This window comes from Morone saxatilis, unplaced genomic scaffold (genome assembly GCF_004916995.1).
Source record: "Morone saxatilis isolate NCDOM2014 unplaced genomic scaffold, NCSU_SB_2.0 Contig9, whole genome shotgun sequence".
Classification (NCBI taxonomy): Eukaryota; Metazoa; Chordata; class Actinopteri; family Moronidae; genus Morone; species Morone saxatilis.
Genome location: NW_023340268.1, coordinates 18,688,082 through 18,697,944, shown reverse-complemented (window position 1 = coordinate 18,697,944; position 9,863 = coordinate 18,688,082). Strand labels below are relative to the sequence as shown.

At 40.4% G+C, this 9,863-nt stretch overlaps 1 protein-coding gene across 2 annotated transcripts in view; it reads left to right on the top strand.

Moving 5' to 3' along the window:
• Positions 1 to 9,863, top strand: part of ctdp1 (CTD (carboxy-terminal domain, RNA polymerase II, polypeptide A) phosphatase, subunit 1) — a 64,106-nt gene that overhangs the window by 6,499 nt on the left and 47,744 nt on the right. The window contains exons 8-10 of one of the 2 annotated variants that reach the window (XM_035681264.1): positions 3,170 to 4,225; positions 7,461 to 7,602; positions 7,739 to 7,969. In XM_035681264.1, coding sequence (XP_035537157.1) covers positions 3,170 to 4,225; positions 7,461 to 7,602; positions 7,739 to 7,969 — 1,429 coding nt within the window. Of the gene's footprint in view, positions 1 to 3,166; positions 4,226 to 7,460; positions 7,603 to 7,738; positions 7,970 to 9,863 lie in introns of both variants that reach the window. The other variant, XM_035681263.1, reaches the window with a different exon arrangement.

Sequence of the window (9,863 nt, the reverse complement as noted above, 5' to 3'; positions counted from 1 at the left end):
GTCATTTTGATTATTATCACTTTGCATACATTCTTGTATTGAGACATGTATAATATTGGAAAAACATCTTCAGAAGTCGGAAAAGGTCTTTATAAAGCATTCAGTCTGATTTCATGAAGTGTGCAGCAACCCTGCAAATGGTTGTCTCACTACTTAAACTAATGTAATCTGTTTATTACTATTCACGTTATGCCCATTGGAAAAAGGCCTATACTGGTTAAATCCCCTTTATACTTTCCTGTCACACTCACCTGCAAAGAGAAATCCAAAATAATCCAACAGACTTGGTGTATATTGGGTAAATGATTCCTTTATTAAGTCCCTTGGTTATATAATTTATTATAGAGAGAGTGGACCCAGACAGTAAATACTCATCAGCACTGCATTCATGTGCAGACAGCATTCTGAGTTCACATGATGAGCCTACATCCCTCTATTCATAAACCTCATCATGAATCAAAGAGATCTGTCAGTGAGCAAGGATAGACCGTCTGTTTTCACCTCTGTATGTCCCCTTGTGTTGATCTAAAGGGTTAAAGGGAATCCTCTCAAAAACACAGTGTTAGTCTCTTCATTATCATAGCAGGAAACAAGCTGCTTGGAGCCAGCCAGTGTGTCTCCTTGGGGACTGTTGCAGGACCCCCCTCATTTACACCCACTCTCGGGCTGTCACATCAATTAGTGAAAACTCCTGGTTGTACCGATGTTCCAACAGCTGCCAGGCTCAGCAATGGCCCTTATAAATACAGAGATAGAATAGAGATTTTATGTAGTTAAAACACAAGCTTCAATTTGCCTAAAGCAGATTGGGTCAAATGCAAATAACAGAGTCTCGGTATATGAGATTCTTTTCCTCAGGCAACTCTCTTGCTGCTTTGCAAGTAAATAATTATAGACACACATTTACAGAAAGATTTTTACTAAATCAGCAATGTTTTTTCATTTCTAAAACAAATACATTATGAAATACAGATACTGGTAGATTTATTCAAATCGTTGAGACAAAACTAACTTTTTTGTTCTAAGTTGGAAGGTGAAGCATTATTCAACTACTTGACTCAAAAGAATTTGCATTATTGATTTTTTTGTTGTTGTTTTGGACAAATTGGGGCAGCACAGGAAGCTGTAAACACAATACTATATGACATATAATACCTTGTGCAAACCAAAACAGTGATAGTTGAGGGCTGTAAAAAAACAAAATAATGAGCCAAAAGTCACTAAAAGGCTTTGTAGAACTGAGGAAATGTTCAGAGCCAGGCAGTCATCCTTTGTGGGTTCATCACTGTGAGCGATCCCTGTCACATTACACATGGTCATTTGACCCATTGTTGATATACAAATATTGATTAGTGCAGCTTTAAGCAGGCTTAAAAATGTGTGTGTGTGTGTATATATATATATGTGTGTGTGCGCCAATATGCTTTTGACAGAGGGGGCAAATGACTACCATAGACTGTTTTAATAAATCACAATCACTGTCCTGTAGATTGTGAAAGAGTTCTTTTTTTTTGGGGGGAGAAATTATAAAACACTGTAAAACAAAAGTTTGACAGTCTAATTTGCCGCATTTGTATTCTGAAGGCTGGTGTCCACTGGCCCGTGCCTGACCTATCGTGCCCTGCCTACTCATATTATATAGCTGCGCTCTCCTGTCCATCCAGCCCTGTGGTTCCAAGCGATACAGTGCGCTTCTTTGAATAAGCAAACATCACTGAGGTGTATGTTATGCAGAGTATTCAGTGTATCTTTCTATCTCATTCAAAAATGGCACCATACCTTGCCTCCAAAAAAACAAGTTTGACAGTCTCAGCATCAGTACCACTGCTTTGTGGATTATTCTATGTTCTTCACAGGTTATCACTTGATTTTATTTCATGCTCAAATAGTCACTTGCACTGGAGTGACTCAGTGTACCCAGAGGACTCTGATTTTGCCTTAGAGGAAGAGGTTGGCAACAGTGGTAGCCAGAGAAGCTCTTCATGAACTAAAATCTGGGTTATTCCCTGGGTAGAACGTACTAGTGTGACATGTTACAAGGGTTACTGCTAAGAGGTTTATAATCACAGGGTCAGAGACCTTCCAGAATGCATTAATGCTAAGTACATGGTGAAAAGGGCTATAACCATCACTGCTAGTGAGGTTATATTGTGTCAAATGGTGTGTGAAATTTAAAACGGGTGGATGCAGTGAAAAAGTTTACTTTTTTAAATTTCTAACTTACTTTGTCGGTGTCAGCTTGCCGTCTAAAATGCTAAAGCTACAGTTAGAACAGTGATCGTAGCAGTAACATTGTGTGCACTGGTCAGTGAGTTTTGAAAAGAAAGTTAGCTGTGGTCATTAGGAAATGTGGTTGGATGTTACATTAAACTAGTGCTGAAATAAAAATAAACGTATGCTTATAAGAAATGTATTTTACCTGGGTAAAGGAAAAGTGTAAAACTTAATATTTCTTTATATGCTCCAACTATTTTTGTGTACAAGAATCATTATCAAACACTGACCCTAACCAAGTTTCCAGTTAGGTTTTCATTTCATTAGTCTATATTAGTCTAACTCCAAAATGTTCAATATTAAATGAATGACAAAATATTATAAATGAATGAAACACATAATTGTTTGAATAATGTGCACAAAATATATAAAGGAGCCAAACATTTGTGAAATGACTGAAGAAATTATTAAAACTTAACTCACCTTTTTATGTCATAATGTCACTTTTCATGAGAGGTGAAAAGTGCCCTCTCATCTTTCAGCCAATCACCTATCCCCCGCCTCTCTTCAACTAGCTAAAGGGTGCTAACTTGATAATTCTGGTAGAGGTGAGATGCCAGTGTGAACACCACTGTCACTGACATTCTGAAATAAAAAGTGGCAGGACATGCAAGCGTTATTGGGAAAAACTCAATTTTGAAATAAGAGCAGACTTTTGAAACAGAACTGGCAACGATTGCGACCATGCAGCTACCAAGTTGCTCCAAAAAAGGAGACACATTTTTAAATTAAAGTGAACATGAAATGAAAATGAAGTCCTATAAAAGCTAGAAAATAAGAAGGATGCTTGACAGTAGAATCTTTAATCTGTTGCTGTTCTTACTGTTACCTCACCTGTTGATTCTGATTCCTGTGTCCTTTAATACTGTGTGAACGCCTTGTCTTGTTCCAGCAGGAGGCCCGTCAAGTCGATCAGCAGAGAGCACTGAACCAGTAGGGACGCTTGGTGCCGATGAGCAAAACAATGGCCCAAGGAAAAGGGCGAAAGACCTCAACATTTCTGGAAAGGAAGAGTCCACAGCATCTCAGTCTTCTCAGGGAGTACCGACAAATGAACGGACACATCCCACAGGGGTTGTGGAGGATGAATCAGGACATAGTAAAGGGTCAGAAACTGAGGCGCAGTCTGGGACGGGGTCGAGGGAAACTCAGGTGGATGACAGAACAAACGTTAAGGAAGATGACAGCAACAGGACAGTGGTGACACGAGAGACACAGGACAGTGCAAACTCATCAGCACCGAGCCATGAGTCCAATAACTTGGATTTTGACCTTTCAAGTGACAGTGATAATGACTCCATTACAGAAAAGCCTCCCTCATCAGAGAGTGATAGTGAAGGCAAGTCTTGCCTGGCAAAGAAATCTGGGCAGGACGGAGTAACGCAAGAGCCTGGTGATGGTAATGGGTCGAGAGAAGGGGACAGCAAAGGTCGGAGTGAAGGAGAAACCAGCACTGACGCAGCAGAACCCTCAGGAGTTCTTCTCCCAGACCCCGAGCTGGGAAATGGATGCTCAGATAGGAGAGAGCCAGAAACAGAGTCCCAGAATAGTGAACAGTCTGGGGTCACCATGGGGGAGGAGCTGCTGGACCAGAGTATGGAGGATGAGGAGGAGGAGGAAGAAGAAGCTGATAACGACCAGGACGATCACCTGATCTACCTGGAGGAAGTGCTGGAAAGGATCCACGCAGAGTTCTACGCACGTTACGAGGCCTACCTGAGAAAAGAGGCCTCCGAAACACCGGACATCCGTAAGATTGTCCCAGAGCTGAAAAGCAAGACACTGGAGGGCACGACGATAGTGTTCAGCGGCCTGTACCCGACCAACTACCCCATGGAGAGGACCCGTGAGTACTACCATGCCAAAGCACTAGGGGCCAAGATTGGCAGGAGTCTGTTTCTCAGTTCCCAAGATCCAAGTCGGACAACGCATCTCATCGCAGCGAGAGCTGGTATGTAGAAATGTATGTATGCTGTTGACCAAGCATACAGCAGTAGCATTATCAATGTCAATGAATCGATCTTTCTAAAGTTTTCAGGCAATTATTCTCAAACATTTTTGAACACAGGTCCGTTTGTAGAGCCCTACTGACACAGGATTGAAAGTGATATTAAGAATCACCACAGGCACTTTTCTGACACTTTGTCTGATTTTAATTTGGTTCCCTTTTCTGAATATAGTTGAGGTATTTAGTAGCCATATGAGGGACCCCTTTGTAACTGATGCAAATAATCTGCTAATGAGGCTAGAATTCAAGAAGGGTCATGCAAGGCTAGTTTAAATGCCAGACGTACTGACATTGGCAGATTTGTGTGTCTGAGCCATGTCAAAATTTTGGCAGAGCAGAGATAATTGAGACTGAATACACTGTTATCACAATTAGTGCATCTCAGATGTCAGCCATTTCGGGAAGGTTTAAGCCAGTGTGATGAGTTCTGGTTAACATATGACGATAAGGATGCGTGAGTGTACCACTGTAGAGACCTTGGTTAAATTCTGCCACATCTGAAGCAGCACCAGTAGGAAATGTTTCGGTTGCATCAGCAGTAACTTAATACAGCTACAGTTGGATATAAAGAGAGTGAACAATAAACGGTGAGGCATACAAACTACTAAGGTTGTCACAATATCAGAATTTTAAACTTTGATACCATACTAGTATAAAAACAATACTAGATACCATGGCAAAAAAGAAAAATATCATGGGCACACAAAATAATTTTCTTTATTAATTAACAACCCGCACACAGTGCTGGTACAGAGTACAAGAGTCACAGTTTCTGTCCAGTTTCAGTGTTCAATACCTTACCCAGTTACTAGTAGGTTATTTCATATTTTACCATTTTAATTTGACTTACCTTATTTTATTGTCAACTCAACGGCTTTAACCTTTTCCCCACACACACACACACACACACACACCTACACCTACACCTCTGTCCCCCTCTGCACCCCTCTGCACACATTTTTCACCCATGATTCCATTTTCACAACTGCGAATGAGCTGCGTGAGGGGGGCTTGTTAATGATGTAGCCAGTCGAAACGATCATCCTCACTAACCAGGTGTGTTCTCACTCTTCCCACTCTTGCTTTACCTGGTCCATGCTTATAAAACATCCACGTAATACCATAGAATGTCTCTCTCTCCATGTGTGTTTCTCTGCAGAGCAGTGCGATTGTCAGTGGACTGTACGGGAGGGGGAGAGCGACTGTTGTTTAAGCTGTGCAGCGAGAGGGGGTTGAAAATCTCATTATAAATCAGTTTTTTTTTTTTAGAGCTTTGGTACTTGTACAATTAAGCTGAGATTGTGCCGTAAGTAACAACTTGGGTCCTTGATGTGAAGACGTTTGGCAGTTTTTGCGTGTAAAGCTCATATTTTTGCCAGGTGCAATCGGTTGTGGATCCAGGCCTCTGTGTTCCTTACTTGTCAGCTTGTTTTGAAGCTCTCATGTGAACTAGTGGCCAGAAATTGATTAATGCAGCTTTATTACTTAAAATTGATTTCCATATAGTTCCTTGAGACGGCTCCTTCTCTGTAATTAGGCCCACTTGATTGACAGAAACACAGTTCACTGCATTCTGACGTTAGAGAGCCACGTGTTTGTTTCCCTGCCCCCCAGATGTTAAGGGCTTGTTGTGCTGGTTAAAAATATGTTGGATGGAGCCTAGTTTTTTCATTATCTGGTAGTTCACGAGATACAAACAATACAGCTCCTACTCCGCTTAGGAAATGCTATTCTGTCTGAAGAGCACCAAAGAGTGGATTCAAGCCTGTATGGCTACCAATCCAGTTTACCTTCTGAGAATAAGCACAGGAAGTGGCACCGTTGCCTTGGGAGCCATCCCGGCGCAGAGCAGCACTTCACTCATCTTGTACATCAGAAGGAGAGAAAAATCAGCCAAAGATGGAATCAGGGCAATATAACCAGTATGCCACTTAGTCTGGAAAGAGCTGCTGAAAATACAGGTACATTTTGTCCATCTCACAAAAAGGTTTATATATTCCTCTCTATTATCTTTCACATGGTGTTCATTCAGTGAGTGGTTACACATATAGCAAGGCTTTTTCAGCAGCAAGGCTTTTTCAGCAGCATGCCTTGTTCAGTCGCTTTCTTGCGCGCACTTTCTGATGCGTTTGAACTTTTTAAGTATAGAATTATTAGAGATGGCAGCCAAAAAGTTGCTGTTCAGCATCTTTCTCTTTCTGTAACCCAAAAGCCGCACACAAATCCCTCCCCTTTGAACTCCACCTTGCCCTCTTCATCCCAACCTTTACACCAATCCTTAGATGGACACACAAAGACACACGTTCCGTTTTTAATATATTGATAGATTGATGATGGTCATGATGTTCTTTACCCCTCTCTGTTTTGGCCATGATAGTGGAATAGCTCTATGCATGGTGATGTTGGTCTGTCTGTGTAACAATAGGCTGAAATATTACAACAGTTACATGGATTGCCATTACATTCTGTACTTGTGTATTCTGTCTACTAGCATATGTTAACCAAAATACAGTTACACAGAGCCGCTAGCACGGCTGTAGGCCCTCAGCCTTGTTGCTCTGTATCATGATGAGCATCAAGGTTCAAATGTATGTTTATTATTATTTAAGTCATAATGGAAAACTGAGATCAGTCTCAGATCTTTAAAAAAAACAACAAAAAAAACAATACACATTGTTACAACAACAATACTTACAAAACAAGCTGAAATGAAATAAAAATAAACGGGCACTGTTCTTCAGACCCCCCTCCAATCGGGAACAACCCTGCGATTGTCAGGAGGGGTGAATCTGACTGAAAATTTGCCCAATTATCCTCTAGTGTGTGGGCCAGCATTAATTAACTTCTACAGTTTCTTTGTGTCAAACATCAATAAGTCGTATTCAAGAAGAAATGCTACTCTCTGTGGATTTAACCAAACAAAACATTGGCTTTCTTAGATAATTATTGAGTTGGCAGAAAAGTGAAATGACAGTGATTACAAAAGAAAATTCTGTCTTTTTATCTTCCTAATAATATTGACCAAGTAATGGATTTCACTTCCAGGAAAGGCAGTCTGATCTCAGTCTGATCTCAATTATTAGGCTGACCCAAAAGGCAATTGGTAATAGCTTTTGATTGTAAGGTCAAAACATGTTCCCATTTTCACCTTTTTTCTCCTTTCACTCCGGTCACCTAGGCACAGAGAAGGTACGTCAGGCACAAGGCTGCAAGCACCTCCACATTGTCAACCCCGACTGGCTGTGGAGCTGTCTGGAGCGCTGGGAGAGAGTGGAGGAGCAGCTGTACCCACTAAAGGAGGACTATTCCAAGACCCCAAGGTAAAATGAGCCATCGTCTCACAGGCCATCTCAAACCTAGTAGATGTGAACTGCTTACTGAAAAAAATACTACAGATGCTGCTAATGTATGACTGCAATACATCAAAATCTGAGGTCTTTTTCTTGTCTGTTGAAGGAGCAACAGTCCTGCAGCGTTCCTTGACAATCTGGGCTCTCTGCAGAAGCCAATGTTCCACCCAGCTGCCATCCACCACAGACCTGCGCCTCCAGCCCCTGAGGTTCGGACCTACGACCCAGTCACAGGGAAGCTGATCCGCAGGGGCCCTCAGGTGTCACGGCCGCCCCCCTACCTCCAGGCTTCAGGGTCGTTGTTGCTCTCTGATCAAAGAGAGCAGTCTTGTCTCAGGTAACAACAGAATTAGAGCGGTGCAGTGTAATGATAAAATATTGATGCAAAGAAGAGAAATAAAACTAGACACTGTGTCTGTTACTTTAGTTATGAAATATCATGATATTGATCATATTTCTTCTCTACTGTTGCACATTTTTAAAAACAACCTGGATAGACACTTGTGTTAAATAAGAGGGACTGAATACTCAGTCACAGTGGATTTATAATGTTTACAACATGAGTGCACTTCATCTAACTTGTGCTTCAGCAGACAGATGAGATATTTATGGAACACTGTATACTAGGACCAGGTGAAATGGTTGAGAACAATATCAGAACATCAGTAACAATGCTTTTATCTAAACAACTGGAGGCTATATATCACAATATGGCAAATGTATACAAAATCAATAAAAGATATTGTTTTATCAGCCAGTCCTACTCCATATAAATGTGGCTGGGAATTATTGTGGTTAATTTATTATAATACATAGTTGTTTTGTATACACAGAATGTCCATATCAAATTCTGGTGACTGACAGCAAGTCATCCATCACGCTTACTGCACATTATGTGTATATTCATGTGTATAATAATGTTTCACAAAGAGCTAATGAAGAAATAACTGATTATAAGCATTATTAGTTTTATGAGATTATGCTACCTTTCCAGGCGGTCTCAGTAGTTTGATAGACAGCTTTCAAACCAACCCAAATGAACCAAACTAAATGATAAATGGGCATATCCTTACTTATAAAAAAAAAAAAAAAGAAATTATTTATTGTATGGATTGTTTACAGCATTTGGTGGCGGGGAATACCTGTCAACTACAGAGTGTGTGGAGTGTAGTGGAGTTCCCAGACTAGCCTCCAACCTATTTTTATTTTTATCTGCATGTTGAGTCGTTTTTTCCACCTACAATTTGACCAAAATACTGTGAGAAGTACAACAAAAGCTTCCTCAAAGTCACCTCTGTGATCTTCGGCTCCATTTGTCATTCATCTGTCAGTCAGGTGCTAATACTCTATTAGTCTGTCCATGTGTATTTATTTGTCATTGTGGTGCCACAGAGAGGCTGTGGCCCAACTGTTTTTCAAATAACTCCACAGGAATAAAATCTAACTTTAGCCATCTTTCTACTGGACAGTCACAGCGCATTAAAATGTTTTGAAATGTCTTTGATGATACTAATACTAATTAATAATCACAAGCATAAAATTGGCCCACATAATACATGGATTAGAGGCACTGTGGAGTTTTTCAGAGTTGCATGAACTTGGTTTTAATCATCAAAGAGGATCTGTTCAATTAAGCACTGGCAAGTGGAGGTATAGAGGCTTCCTCTTCCCACTTGCATAAGATTTACATCTAAAGGGCCCTCGTTATAGAGAAAGCCTTTGCTCTTTTCATCGTTTGTTTCCAGCCTCAGTCTTGCTCTTTCACCCTGCACTCTGCATCCACAAATTGCCTGTGTTGTAAAAAATGTGCTTATTGTGTATGGTGTTAACAAATGAATGCAGCTCTCTGGCAATTCCTGTGAAGATTACAGTTAGACAAGAATGCATTTTAAAGTAGAACAAACAAAGAGGTCACTCAGATAACAGCTCAGTACTTATTTTTTGTACATTACTGTTCCTTTATTGCCTCAGTTAATAATAAATTTCATTCATCAAATTGTCAGGCTGATCAATTGAATGTGTCAGTTGATGTGATTAAGTGGCACAAAATAGCTTCCATACAATTTCAGACACATTTTGATATGATTTAAAGAAAAACTAAAAAAAAAGTAAGTAAGTAACTTTATTTACAAAGCACCTTTCAAGAGCAGAATGTCACAAAGAAATAAGGCAACTGACATAAAAATGAATTAGGAACCTTGAAGGACCCGACCCCCTTAATTACCACACAA